The 14,642-nt window shown below is 42.9% G+C and overlaps 1 protein-coding gene across 3 annotated transcripts in view; it reads right to left on the reverse strand.

The window, feature by feature from the left end:
• Positions 1-14,642, reverse strand: part of SLC4A8 (solute carrier family 4 member 8) — an 85,981-nt gene that overhangs the window by 40,969 nt on the left and 30,370 nt on the right. For all 3 annotated transcript variants that reach the window (XM_053557976.1, XM_053557977.1, XM_053557978.1), the window contains exons 3-10: positions 11,632-11,778; positions 11,045-11,180; positions 9,049-9,209; positions 5,127-5,315; positions 4,002-4,093; positions 2,732-2,889; positions 1,553-1,640; positions 462-608 (exon numbers count right to left, since the gene is read on the reverse strand). In XM_053557976.1, the coding sequence (XP_053413951.1) occupies positions 462-608; positions 1,553-1,640; positions 2,732-2,889; positions 4,002-4,093; positions 5,127-5,315; positions 9,049-9,209; positions 11,045-11,180; positions 11,632-11,778 (1,118 nt within the window). The remainder of the gene's footprint in view (positions 1-461; positions 609-1,552; positions 1,641-2,731; positions 2,890-4,001; positions 4,094-5,126; positions 5,316-9,048; positions 9,210-11,044; positions 11,181-11,631; positions 11,779-14,642) is intronic.

Below are 14,642 nucleotides of genomic sequence, written 5' to 3' on the forward strand. Positions count from 1 at the left end.
GCTAGGGATAACAATACCTTTTACAAGATGTTGCTGGAAAGGTTGACTTCACATATATAAAGCACCTCGCGGGTGTCTAGTGCACAGGAGTTCCCTTCCCACCTTTAACATGTCAGAAAAATACAGAGAGCTCTATTTGTTGCTCTCTATATATCTTGCTCTTTTTATCTGATGACTTTGTAGACAATGTGCTCCCAAGAAATGTTCTCCTTTTTCTTCTCTGCCATTACATCTCTAAAATTTGGCTTAAAATTCATCCCTGGGCAATTCTAACTGACCCCAACACCCCTGAGCCAATCTATGTTATGGGAGGTCTATTTTTTATTACTGCGCTAACATCGTAGGTGCCTTGACACAGGGCTACATCTCAATTTATTTAGCATACATCCATATGGTCTTTGCTTTGTCCATGGTAGGCATTTGGTGACACTAGCCACTATTGGCTAATGTACATACATTACCTGGGAAGGGACGTTTTTGGGTGGCTCAATTCTAATGGAGGGGTCCCACTCTCCTGGAGGAAGCACTGTCACCTGGTCTAGGAACTCATCAATCCCCGCCAGGAGATCATCTCGCTCTTTTGCCTTGTATGCCACATCATGAAAAATCTACACAAAGAAAAAATTCTCAGGAAAGCTGAAAGTAACTTTACTTAAAACAATCACCAAAGGATATGATGAAGAATGAATACAATCTCTTGATTTTTATCTCTGTTAGGATCTGAGATGCAGAAAACTTTAGCAATTAGAGAAGTGCAAGGATAAAAGGATTTTAAAAATGAACCTGGAGATGAGACAGGTCAAAAAGAATTAAGTACATGTCTGCTAGTATAAGAAGAGATGAGATGTGACATTAAAGTCATACAACCAGATCATCTCCACAAAGAATGGAAGAAAAGGCAAGATGTAAAGAAAATGTTCTTGATCATAATGGGTAGAAACATTGGATGGAATACTAACGAAGGTCATGCATGAAATAAGCCTCTCAAGCAAAGATAGCTGATGAAACAAAGCCCACAGGGTCCTCTGCCTCTAAGACACATGCCTTGAAATCCTTGCTTTGTCACTTACCTGAGCAGCACGGTGCTTAGGATATATGTTGTGGGTTCAACACGATACAGTGTCAGGTTGTTTTGGTATAGACAAGTCAGGACATTCACATTATACTGCCTGAGATCATACCCAGGACTTTATACAAACTAGTCTCATTCGCATGGAAAAGAAGTGAGGTTTCTTTATGTAAATAACTTAGATGTATTTAATCAATCATCTTCTCTTGAAAGTTAAGTTAACCTTAATGTATTTCTCTCTATACCCTACTTGGCAAAAATAATTTTCCTAGAAAAAGGTTTCTCTGCATCCTTGATTACTCAAAAAAGGAGAGATAATATAAGAAGAAAAATCCCCCAGAGGGTTTCTCCTCCCACAATAAGTTTGAAGAGAGGGACCTTGAACCACTTCCCAAAGGACACTGCAATTGTAATTATTTTATCCCCTAACAACTAGCAAAGTAAACAATAAATATTTATAAGATGAATAAATGAAGCACATACTTCATCTGTCATGATGGTGGCCATGGATCTGCCGATTTCATGGTACTGCTGACCTTTCCCTACTGGACCCAATAAGATGAACAAAAACCTGGCAAAACACACAGAGGAGGAAATAATGTAAGTAAATATAAAGAAGTGGCATCTTACTCCTCTCTCAAGAGCACAGCATTTCTCTCTCCTAACAAATAGAAGTCATCACTATAAAAAAGGTAAACATGTGCGGCGCCTATGGCTCAGTCGGTAAGGCGCCGGCCCCATATACCGAGGGTGGCGGGTTCAAACCCGGCCCCAGCCAAACTGCAACCAAAAAATAGCCGGGCGTTGTGGCGGGCGCCTGTAGTCCCAGCTACTCAGGAGGCTGAGGCAAGAGAATCGCTTAAGCCCAGGAGTTGGAGGTTGCTGTGAGCTGTGTGAGGCCACGGCACTCTACCAAGGGCCATAAAGTGAGACTCTGTCTCTACAAAAAAAAAAAAAAAAAGTAAATATACTAATCATGGAGCCTTTCAAGTTGCCATAACTTAAGCTCCACTACGGGCAATGCAAGCCATTTGTGTGATATTATTCAATAATGTGGTTATATTTCTTTGGGTTTGTATACATAAGTCCTAGTTATAGAAAGAACGCTTTTCAAAACACGGCATTGTAGTGCAAATTCAAGGTTATCTGAATCCTTTTCAGTGTTATAATAAAATGATGGGAGAGGAGCAGGATAAGGAAGTTGAAATGATCAAGCTCTGTGGAGAAGTCTAAATTGTGTTCTGGACATCTGAATACTCTCTGTAATTATGGTCTCTGAATCACCAGCATCATCGCCTTCGGAGCATCTGAACAGCCTTTTGAACAAATGCGGGAATATCTGCGAGCCATCCAAACCCTGCTAGAGTTGTAGAAAGAAACACCGATCTTTTGCTCAGAAACATTTCCCTGGAATATAGCTCTATAGAACTGGGAGAATACAATTTAGGCTTCCTATTATGACAAGTGATTGGCCCTTGCTGCGCCCTTTGAATGCTCATCAATTCTCTTACCAAGACTGATGTTCAAAGATTACTACTGGATTTTAAGCCCTATTCTTAAGACGAATTAATCCTAAATTTGGACACTAGCTGGTTTCTTCCATCAGTGCTACAAAAACTTGCACTTTAGACAGAACTCATGAAGTTTTGTCTTTGCCTTTACCTTGTAGGGATTGGCACTTCTGTCAGGCCTGAGAGAAGAACTGCTGGAGACAGCCTCACAAAGGCCACGATGGGGCGGTCCAAAGTATCCACCTCTCCAACCAGGACATTGGAGGCCTCTGCCCCAGTGGGGATTTTTTTCATGAAATGAAGGTCCACCTGCAAGTCCAAAAGAACCCACTGACAACTTGGGAGCCATCACTTTAATCATCAGTCATCCTCCTCATCCCTCACACTCACGTGTCCTTTTATAGTTAATAAATGTTTTCTGACACTCTTTTATTTGGGCCTCACAAACACTCCAGAGGTGAGTGAGTCAGATCGTATTAGTCGCACTTAAAAAAAAAAAAAAAAATGAAGTATTTAAGACCCAGAGAAGTGAAGCCCAGGACCACAGAGAAGATACAGAATCAGAATACTCCAGGTATTCTGATTTCAAATCCATCTACCAAGCTGCCTCAAAGAGGAATGTTTTGAAGCCCTGGGTCACATTTTTTCCCTTTGCATTTGCACTTGAATGCTTTGTCAGAGGTTTCAGGTTTTCTAAATAAAACAGGGAGTTTTATACATGGGTCACTATAAAAGTTTTGAGACAGACTGAGATGGTCCATTATTTCACTTCCAAGAAACACAGCCGACAGCGCCCTTTCTGATTCACCTGTGCAAGTTTCAACAGCTTAACAGTGTTGCTGGGAGGGCTTCATTTGTTTCCATCCACGCAGATTTTACATTTCTCGATTTTTGTGTTTCTCGAAACTTTTGTTAATGACCCACATATGCAGAGAAAGTGACATGACACTATCTGTGTTTCAGAAAGAGCAAGGAGAGGCTAGAGGCAGAGAGACCAAGGCTTGGACCAGTCTGCAGTATAGCACTGCTACTTCAGAAGGCCTCAGTTACCAAAGTCACAGTCCTCAAGAAGAGTTTCAACCAAGAGGTAGCTTTAAAAGACAGTAGCACAAAATTTTTTTTGGAAAAACCCTTGGAAGTGAAAAAGAGAACAGGTACCAAAAACTAACTGAAAACCAGCAGGGAAGACTCTCAGTAGCTAGTCTCAGGTTTCAGCCTACTGAATCTGGAGGAACAAACTGCTGAGTCAGCCCCATCCCACTGGGGTAAAAGGGAGCAGACAGTGTGAACGAGCTTCCTTTTATGCAGAAGAGGCTCTGGTCTTGGAGTAGAGTCTTGAAACACCAGAGCTCACCCAGGATCACCCGCTGGACTCTGAATAACCTTAGGCCAAGAAGCCAACTTCCCATGTCTTTGCTCACCTTGCTTAAATCCACAGGACTGTGTTCACAATTCACTCCATTTTTTACTTCAAGAGTTGTAGTTGGAATAGACTGAGGAGATACAGTTTGACCTGTGTGGATAAAATCAGACAGGACCCTCTGAGTCCCTGTCTTTTCTTCTCCTGACACCCCCCACTCATCACTGAGTGACTGAGTGACTCATCACTGAGTGACTCTTTTCTCCTAAAGAGCCCACATGGAGACGAGGTTAAGATAACTGTGAAGCCAGGACCTACACATGCCTATCTCCTCACTTACTTCTCAAGGGGAGGGGAGGGCAGAGGTCTTACTGCTTGTACACCTTCTCCCTGAATGTATTCTGACCCTCTTTTATTTCTCTACTAAGACAGTAATTTTTAACCAGAAGTAGCTAGGAGACATCCCTATGGAGAACTTGTCAAAAATATGGATTCCCAGGCATATCTCCTGCACATGCAAGTCAGTGAATGTGGAGACCAGGAGATGAATATATATGAGGCCCTTCCTGGCCACAGGAAAAGGAACCAACCAGCAGCTGCAATTCGCTGAGGGTTTATAATCTACCATGTATCGGCTAATGGCTTTACCCGGATTAACTCATTGAACCTCACAATAAACTCAGAGATTAGGTCCTATTATGATCTGTGTTTTATAGGGGAGAAAGTAAGACTTAAAGGCTTACTAGGTTGCCCAAGCTCACATACTTTGCAAGTGGCAAAGCTAGAATCACAAACCTAGAAGCCTGACTCAAGAGCCTGCACTACTGTATTTTGCCTCCCTAATCTGTGTGTTTAGCTCCTAAAAAGCTCCAGTTCACCTTCTCTGGTCCCAAACTGTACCCAGTGTGGACAGTTCCCAAAAGCCATATCAGTTATGTGCCACTATAGGGCACAAGTCCCTCCCCTTATGTCCACTGAGATCTACCTAAAGAACACAGCCCATGGACCATGACAGGGAGACAGGCACCAGTTCCAGCCACTCATATTACCAGTCTCCAAAGAATACTAAGTGTCTAGGTGGGCATGGAAACATATGAGAGAAAGATAGCCCCTATCCTCTAGTAACTCAGCATCTCCAAATGTCTTAAAATTAGAGAGAGAAAGCGATCACTCCTAATAATCTTACCATTTTTATCCATCGAATGTGGATCAGATTGCTTCTTCCCAACCTCAGCAAAGGAACGAACAATGGGAATGAGGTTGTTTCTCTTCTTTTCATTCTGATGATGATGTTTTTTGAGAAGGGCTTCCCGCACTTTAACCCTCATGCTGTCATTCAGGTCACTGGACAGTTCTTGCTGGTCTAGGATCAGGTCTGAAAAGTAGGCACTCACATGAACACTCAAAATGTGGGTCAGCGGGCCCAAGCAGGAGGCCAACACCAGGCGGGGTAGGGGTGTAGGGCATGGGGTAGCGTGCAGCATCTCTACCAGGGTCACTGAGGTACAATTTCTGCTTCAGTGTCTGAAAGAGCTATTCGATAATAGTGGCTATGAAAAGTTATACTTTATTCTTGTAGCAAATCATTAGCACCTGCCAGGAACTATATATACTGTGAACTTTACATACATTATCTTAACTAATCCTGAGAAAAACCCTGGGAATAGGTATTATTGTAACAATTTTTACAGATGAGGAAACTGAGGTCCAAATATTACAAAATTGCCGCAGGTCTCATATCTATGAAGTTACAGAGCTGGAATTCAAATTCAGGACTATATAACTCAAAAGCCCACATCATTACCCATTTTTGTTCTGTCATCTGCCAAATTTCCTCTATATTCCCTTCCTCCAAGATTTTAATGTTATGATTGTCGAGAGGAAGTATAACTGTAGAACTTCAAATAGCTATCCAAAGTGAAATCTGTAAGAAAAATTAAGTTAACTAACCATTCACCCCAGCATCATCTTTAAATCTGTCAAACCCAAGAGAATTGAGGGAAAACAAAAAAACTCAATACCTGGTGATGAGTAGCAGTCACCATAGCAGTTAACAGCATGGGTTCTGGAGTTAAAGATCCACATTCTTAGTTCTGCCACTTTCTAGCTGTATGATCTTGGGCAAGTTACAAAATCTCTCTGTACCTCAGTTCTTCATTTGTAATACAGAACTACCACCCACCTTAGAAGGTTGTTATGGGAGATTCAGTGAGATGATGTTCGGAACATGCTGTTTCAGTTGATACGGTTTACCTAAACTTATTGCTGACATTATGAACACATCAGACATCTGATGTGAAGATCATAGCAATTTTACTTCAATCCTACATCTCTCTCCCAAAGCTTTCCTAAAACCTCAACCTATTCTCAATTTCTAACACCATCTGTGACTATCCATGTGCTAGATGCAATAAATGAGGAAAATCAATTTCATATTCAAGTTGAAGATCCATATTCCATATCTTTAACCTTTATATTTATTGGTTCCCTCTTCCCGTATTATAACCATGTTTTAGAATTCTTCATCTTGGGAGAAAAAAAGTCTTCTATTACTTAAAATTCTCAGAAGAAAAATTCCTCAGCCCCCTGAAATTTAGCTACCCCAATGAAAATACTTTTGATAAAATCATCAATAACCTTCCAGTCACTAACTTTAATGGGTTTCTCTAGTCCTTATCTCACCTGACTTCCACACTGATAAATCAAAACTCTCTCCCCTCTTGGCTTTTATAGTTAGTTACAGTGACCCCTCCCCACAAAAGATATGTCTATCTCCTGACCCATCCCCAGAATCTGTAATGTGACCTTATCTATAAAAAGAGACTTTGCAATAATTAAGGATCTTAGGACAAGGTCATCCTGGATTACTGGGTTGGCCCTAAATCCAATGGCAAGTGTCCTTATGAGGAACACAGAAGAGAGAGACACAGAGAGGACAAATCCACCCTGAAACGGAGGCAGCGATGGGGTTACACAGCATAAGCCAAGGGACACCTAGAGCCACCAGAAACTGGAAGCCAGCAGAAGCAAGATTCTCCCTTGGAGACTTTGGAGAGGGTGTGGCCCCAGTAATACCTTTGTTTTAGACTTCTGGCATCCAGAACTGTGAGAGAATAAATTTCTGTTGTTTTAAGCCATCAAATTTGTGGAAATTTGTTATAGCAGTCCTAGGAAATGAATACCAATTTCATGGCCATTACCTGATTCTCCTCCCACCTCTCTGGCCACCTTTTCATAGTCTCCTTGATTGACCTCTCTTCCTCTAACCTACTCACAACCCCTCAACAGCCACCCTTAAACACTGGAGTTCCTGCCAGGCATGGAGACTCATGCTTGTAATCCCAGCACTTCGGGAGGCCAGGGTGGGATGGTCACTTAAGCCCAGGAGTTTGAGGCCACAGTGAGCTAGGATCATGCCACTGGACTCCAGCAGTCAGGGCAACAGAGACCTTGTCTCTAAAAAAAAAACAAAAGAATAAAGACAACTGGAGTTCCTCTAATTTCTGTCTTCAGTCCTGTGATCTTCCCCTCCTTAATAACTTCAACCTCTTCCAAGACTGTAAATAGCAACTTCCTCTGAATCGAGGACCTCCTGAAAGAACATTGTAGTTCAGATCTCTCCCCTAGGTCAAAGTTCTACTTACTCACTGGATATACTCACCTAAATGTCCCACAAACACCTAGAATTTAATAAGTATAAGATCAAACTCATTATCTTTCCCACCAGACGTGTCTGTTTTCCAGATACTCAGACACCTAAGCCAGAATCCTTAACTCTCTTCCCTTCATTCCCAACCAATCTGCCAAACTGGCCTCATCAATTCTATCCCTTGAATCTCACTGGAAACCATCCCCTTACCTTCCCACCCTCTATTGCAATGGTTCTCAACCTTCCGAATGCCACAGTCCTTTAATACAGTTCCTGTGAGTTGCGACCCACAGGTTGAGAACCACTGCTCTATTGCCACTGCCCACATAGGTGACATCTCACCTGAACTACTGCAACAGCCTAACCTCTGTCTCCTTTCAAATCACCCTCCATATTGCCATCATTATTATCTTTCTAATATGTAAAATTTGATTGCTTACTACCCTGTCCAAAGCTCTCCAATGGTACCTTGTTTCCATAGAGTTAGAATCAGCTTCAATCATTCCCAGGGATTCTTCTGCCTCTAAGGGACTGTCATGGGATTTCAGAAGCATAGCCAAAAGCTAGCAAAGTACAAAAGAGACTCAGTGGTGAACACAAGAATTCCACTTTTCCCAGGCAGTGTGAGTGGTACTTCTGGGGCACCTCCTAATAGAGGAGGGGGTGCAGGATCCCATCAGGGCTCACCCCTTCTCTGGGTCCTCATATGACCCCAAAGTGGCAGAATTACTTGGATACTTGAAATGGAGAAAGATTTGGAAAAATCTTTATTTAACCTGCCCAGCCAAATAAAGCCAATCCAAGGGAAAAGTCCCCATATGCCCCCAGGTGTTTCTCCAACCCCAACCACAAAGCATAGCACCCTAACACTCAGTCGCATCAGGAAACTCCATCGGACAGCTCCTCCTCTCGTCCTCCTCCTCTCGTCCTGCTGAAGAAGTGGGGTTACTTTGACTCAAGTTCCTACATGTCTTCCCCAGATGCCATATTGAAAAATTTTTGCCATAATTCTCTTTAACTCCTTTTTCTCTACATAACTCCCCAAGTTTACCCTTTCTCTATTACCAATCATATCTGTGTCATTACACTTACTTTGTTATTTAATGTCTATTTCCACCACTAGAAGGTAAGCTCCTTGAAGGTAGAAACTTTATCTTTATTCCCCTGTGCCTAGCACATTATTAAGCATATAGTATATACAAAATAAATGTTTGATGAATGAACAAGCAAATGAAATGCTAAATGCCATGACCTTTGAGTCCCATAACAAGCCTGTGAAACAGCTAGAGTAGTTTATTAGTTTGAAACCCATCGCGAAGCTGAGGACATTGAACCAGGAAGGTTGTGATCTGTCCAAGGATACGGAACCACTTTATTCTTTCCACTATCCCACACTTCCCCTCCCCACACTTCTTAAATGTACACAGAAGTTCCCCTGTTTTCCCTCATCTAAGCTTACCTGAAATTTCTTCTATGCTATTTGCACGCATGTCTAAAAGGACTGTTCCATTAATAAGGCAACTTCTCAGCTCAAAGAGACTGTGCAACGAAAGGGTTGCCACGTACGGCTTGCTCCAGCGTTCTCCCCCATCTTCAACATCTTCTTCAAACTTCAGCCACCTGAAAGCATTGCAAATAACTGGATGCCAAAGATAGAAAATGAGGAATTTTCTTTTTTTTTAAGAGCGACAAATGCTGGCAAGAACATGAGGAATTTTCAAGAGAAACTCTGTAATATAAGCCACAGATTCAAAGATACCTAAATAGTAATATTGAACATTGTAAATTTAATCTACATGTTTAATGTACATTAGAAGTGAAAAAGCAAGCTATAGAACAGCGCGAGTATAGTTTAATTCCACTGTAACTTAAAGAAAATTTTAAAAATATAAACACACACGTATAAGATACCAAATCTATTCCTCATTATCTCTGGATAGTAGGATTACAAATACTCTTCATTTTCCTCTTTTTCCTTATCTTTAATTTCTAGCTTCCTATAATGGCATGTATTACCTGCACAATTAAAAAACAGATCTAATCTGTACCGCTTGAACACACTGATAGATCACATTAATAAAATGGTAATGTTTTTCTGCTTATCAGTGTCCTGGGTGACCTTTAGAAATTCACAAACACAGAATGACAGAAGACTAATTGCTTTTTCACTTGTTATCAGGTTGACAGGCCTGTCTAAATCTTTCTACCTGTAGAAAATCCTGTATTCACCATACAGTAAGCATCCAGGAAGAGCTGTCTCAGCAACAGCTGGAGCCGCACTCTTCTGTTACCCACCTCACCTCCCTCCCGAGGCTCAGGCATGTTGTCTTTGTATCATCTGTAAGACCAGCAGTCAGTTACTAGAGGGGCCTAGACATGACTCTGGTTATCCTGAGGGCTCTCCTGGGATTTGAATGTCAGGCAAGCATGATCACTCTACATAGGAGTGTCTAACCTGCAGCTCCATGGCCGCAGGCTGATTTTGTGAGGACTTTTTTGTTTATCTGTGGTGACAGATGCCATGGAATATATGCATGGACTTTTTTTTTTTTTGGCCTATGAGATTAGTGTTTGTGTATTTAATGTTGTGGCCTCAAACAACTCTTACCCTTCCAATGTGTGGCAGAGAAAAAAAAAGGTTGAACACCTGCAACAGCTATCCCAGGAAGCCTAATGATGGACTAGCTATAATCCCAAGGGCTCTGTGAGGTTGAATGGTTCTAGAGCAGCAGTTCTCAACCTGTGGGTCGTGACCCATAGGAACTATATTAAAGTGCTGCAGCATTAGGAAGGTTTAAAACCACTGTTCTAGAGGAAGTTAAAGCCTCAAAAATTCTGGGACTGCTGGTGAGTTAAAACCCAAATGACCCTATGATTCATCTGTAGAACAATGGCCCTATGATTCATCAGCTACATCTGCTCGACTAGATCCTGACCAAGGCAGCACTGTCCGAATCTTCTACGCCAGACCTGAAATACCACGATAGCCCATAACCTCACGGTGAGCCCTAGACATGTAACAGAGGATCCCCTAAACACCCCATGTTTATGTCATCAATCCCATGTTCCAGGTACTTGGCAGAGGTATGACCGGAGGCATTACAAAGAGGCCAACACCAAGACTCCCACAGGAAACTCTGGAATGTCAATCATCATTTCTCCCAAGAAGAAATAACAGGTGAGCAACTGGTGGGAGGAGGAAGAGCAACTGGGAGGAATCTCACCTAATGTGCACAGGTGAGGGTGTTCAGCACAACCCCTGGATGAAGGGCTCAACTACAACTTGAACTTTACCTTAGAATTAAAAACAATGTAACCTAAACATTTGTACCCTCACATTAATTTGAAATAAAAAAAAAAAAAGGAAATAAAAGGTAGGCAGGCCTGTCACTTGCTGAAAGGTGCACATTTACCCACGCAAGCAGATCTCCATCCAGGTTATTTGCAGGCCTTACCTGGCTGTCTCCTTCCACTCAGCATCTTCTCCCTCCTTCACACAGATCTCATCCAGCTCTGTGAACAGCTCATGAGGCACGTGCTCTTCATCGTCCTCGGTGCCAAGAATGAACTGAACACGCTGAGATGGTGTGTCTAGAAAGTCAACCAAAGGGACAGGTCTGCTCCTAGCTTCAAACTTGGAACAAAAATAGCATTCTGCCTTCCCTCACAACTTGAGAAATATATAGGAGACGATCCTGAATGCTGATCAAAAAGATGTCTTTATTCTCAGAGAAAAAGTTATTCTGTGGAAGTAGTTTCACAGGAGGAAAAAATTTAGGAACTAAGCCACTTGTAGAAAATCCACAAGAAATTGGAACTCTGACAAAATTCTTTTTTTAAGAAAAATGGCCTGAATTTTTGAAGGGCCTGAACTATGTTTCATGAAGATATGCTTGATGCTTTGAGGCATTTCAAGCTCTGAAAACTCTACAAAAGGGCTAGAGAATCAAGGCCACTTGCTCATGTCCCTCAAATGTCCCCTCAGCCTCACCACACCTCCAGGGCATAGACACAGCCCAGCCCTCTCTCCCAAAACCATTACCGTGGGCCAATGGTTCCAGGCCTTCCTCTCCCTGGCTGGCTCCTTTGCCCCGCCCTCGCCTCCTGTGCTTCTGGCCATGGGTGCGATGGTGCCGATGGCTCTGCCGGCCCAGTGGCATCCGAACTCCCACATACAGAGTTCTGTGACCTGGAAAGAAGCAGACGTTTATGGAAAGAATTCCTTTAGTAAAAGAAGCCTGGCATAGTTAAGAAAAAAGATCGCAGTTCTTTGGTGTGGTCACAACTCTGTAATGACAAAACTTCAAAGACTTCAAAGACAATTAAAGATATGGAGATCTTGAAGTTGAAGGTCTCTTCCTTTGTCCCGCAGCACGTGGCTGCAAACCTCACAGGGACATCAAGAAGGTCAAAAGAAATAATGTGTGGGCGGGCTTGCTAAACAACAATGACCACTACAACCAAAAAATAGCCAGCCTTTACGGCAGGTGCCTGTAGTCCCAGCTACTTGGGAGGCTGAGGCAAGAGAATCGCTTAAGCCCAAGAGTTGGAGGTTGCTGTGAGCTGTGATGCTACAGCACTCTACCCAGGCAACATAGTGAGATTCTGTCTCAAAAAAAAAAAGAAAGAAAGAATGTGTGTGAACGTGATTTGCAAACTGTAAAGGCTAACGTAGATGTTAGTGTTATTACAACAATTTGACTGAGTAACTAAAAAAAAAAAAAAAAGGCAATACAGTCCCTCTAGGACAATTGCGGCATGTCTTACATGGCAGGGAGGCAGTTTAGAAGCCAGTGTGCCTGGGTCCAAAACTGAATTCCATTATCCACCAGCCATGTGACCTTGAACAATTTATCTAATCTATGACTCACCTTTAAAAAGAAATACTAAAAGCTTTTTTAAACTCATAGAGTTTTCATAAGCAGTAAATAAGATGATGCATATAAAATTCTTGACACAACGCCTGGAATAAATGTTAGCAACCAACACATTCTAGGATTAGCTTCTATTATTTTTTTCTTTATTGTAAAATATACAGTCTAGAATGGTAATGAAAGACTAGTTACCAGTGTTAAGGAGCACAAGGCTGGGGTTAAAGAGAGATATTAAATATTGTACAAAGAGCAAGGAACATGAAAAACTAAGTGATCCAACAGCATCCGTCCTCAGTTCCTCCCCTCCTGCTCCCTCATTCCTTCTATAAACCTGCTCTTTATTTTGATCCTGACTTCCAGACCCCTGTCATCTCCACCTGGCCTCCTCTGCCTTGCTGCCAAGCATGGAGCCAGAATCAGCAGTGTGAGAGCTGCTCCCCCACCCGACACACAGCTCTTGGGTCTTCCTCCAGTCCTGCCGGGTCACTGCTGCTCAACACTCTACAGCTCAGGCGGTGACCGTAGCTCAGTGGGCAGGGTGGCAGGTTCAAACCCGGCCTGGGCCAGCTAAACAGCAATGGCAAAAAACAAACAAACAAAAAACACACTACATCCAGGCCTGTTCCTCACATCTTCTGTCATAGAAGCTGTTCCAATCTTTAGCCACTGTCTTCAAATCCACAACCTTATCCACACTCCCTTTCTCTGAGCAGGTGACCTCACTTCAGATTTTACTAAGAAGACTTTGGCCCTTGGTGTGAACTCCCCCATCTCAACCTGGCTCACCCTCCTCCCCAGCTTCTCCTCCGCCAAGGTAGTAAGCATGGCCTTGACCTCATCACCTCCCACTCCTCAGGAGTCCTACTGCTTCAGTTACCCTCAGCCTCTTCTTTCTAAACATCCCTTCCACAGGCTCTTCCGGACATATTTTTAAAAGAAAGCTTCCAACTGTCGTGTATTCTCTCAAATTCCTGCCTTGTCCTCCTTCCTTCAAGGAAAGCAATAACTCCCTCTCTTCACCACCTCTCCCATGTGGCTTCTGGCCCCACGCTTGACTGAAGTTGCCTTCTTCAGGGACACCAGATACCACTTAATCACCAAATCTATATCATCAACCTCTCTCTCCATTCTGTTCAAAAGCCCTTTTTTTTAAGACCAGTCAAGTACAGCAATGAGAGGGAGGGAAAGAGCAGAACAAGGAGTTTGATCTGTAATTGATTGTGAAAAATCAACTGAGATAACTCACTACCTCCAAACCAGCTTCAAAAGACTTTCTTGAGAGCCCCCAAGTGCCAGGCGGTATCCAGATCCCTGGGCCACTCCCCTCCCTGGTGCTCTGGGCACCCTCAGCTCCAGCGCACTGCCCCCTTGCGGCTCACTTACTCCCCTCTATCCGGCCAAAGCCCACCCAGGGAAGGCTCCCCAGGTTTCCGTCCTTGGCCCTTTTCTTCTCTGCTTCTAGTGCCATCTGCTCTCCTGACTTCAAAGTTCACGTCTACAAATGAGCTCCAAATCCTTATATACAGTGATTGAATGTGTCCCAAACAAATTTATCATCCTCCATCACAAATCAGGCTCAGACCCACTTCTTCCATGTTTCGTTTGCGGCATTGCCATTCTCCCAATTTTCAAGACTTGAAACCTCAGAGTTCCCTCAGATTGCCAGCTCTATTCCCCTGCCCCCTCACTGCACATCCTATAGATTGAAGTATTGAGCCTTTCTCTCCTCCTACTTTAACAAAGCAGGAGCTTCCTTCCTGCCTGCCTGCCACACGAGGTTAACCATTGAACCCTACAAACTAATCCTTCTGGTCACAACTCTGATCATGAATCACTTGTACAAATTCAGGACCCTTCATGTTCCATCTCCAGCCTCCTTTTTACTCTTTCATTCCTATAGTGCAAATTATACATTCAGTAGGAAATAAAAGGAAATACCTTATTGGCTAACTTACTCAAAGAGAATAGAGTAATCGGCTCTCAAGAGAGATAAAGATGGAAACCCCACATGCTCACACGGAATAAACATTCTGGGGAAAATCCTAGAGATGTACAACTTCTGCATCTGCCCGAGCAACAGGACAGTCTGGTTCTGACTCCATCTCCTCCGTATGGCCTTGGCTGCTGCATCCACCAACATCTCAGCCTCTTTTCTCTACCTGAACCAAACTGCTATTCC

Source organism: Nycticebus coucang, chromosome 12 (assembly GCF_027406575.1).
Source record: "Nycticebus coucang isolate mNycCou1 chromosome 12, mNycCou1.pri, whole genome shotgun sequence".
Classification (NCBI taxonomy): Eukaryota; Metazoa; Chordata; class Mammalia; order Primates; family Lorisidae; genus Nycticebus; species Nycticebus coucang.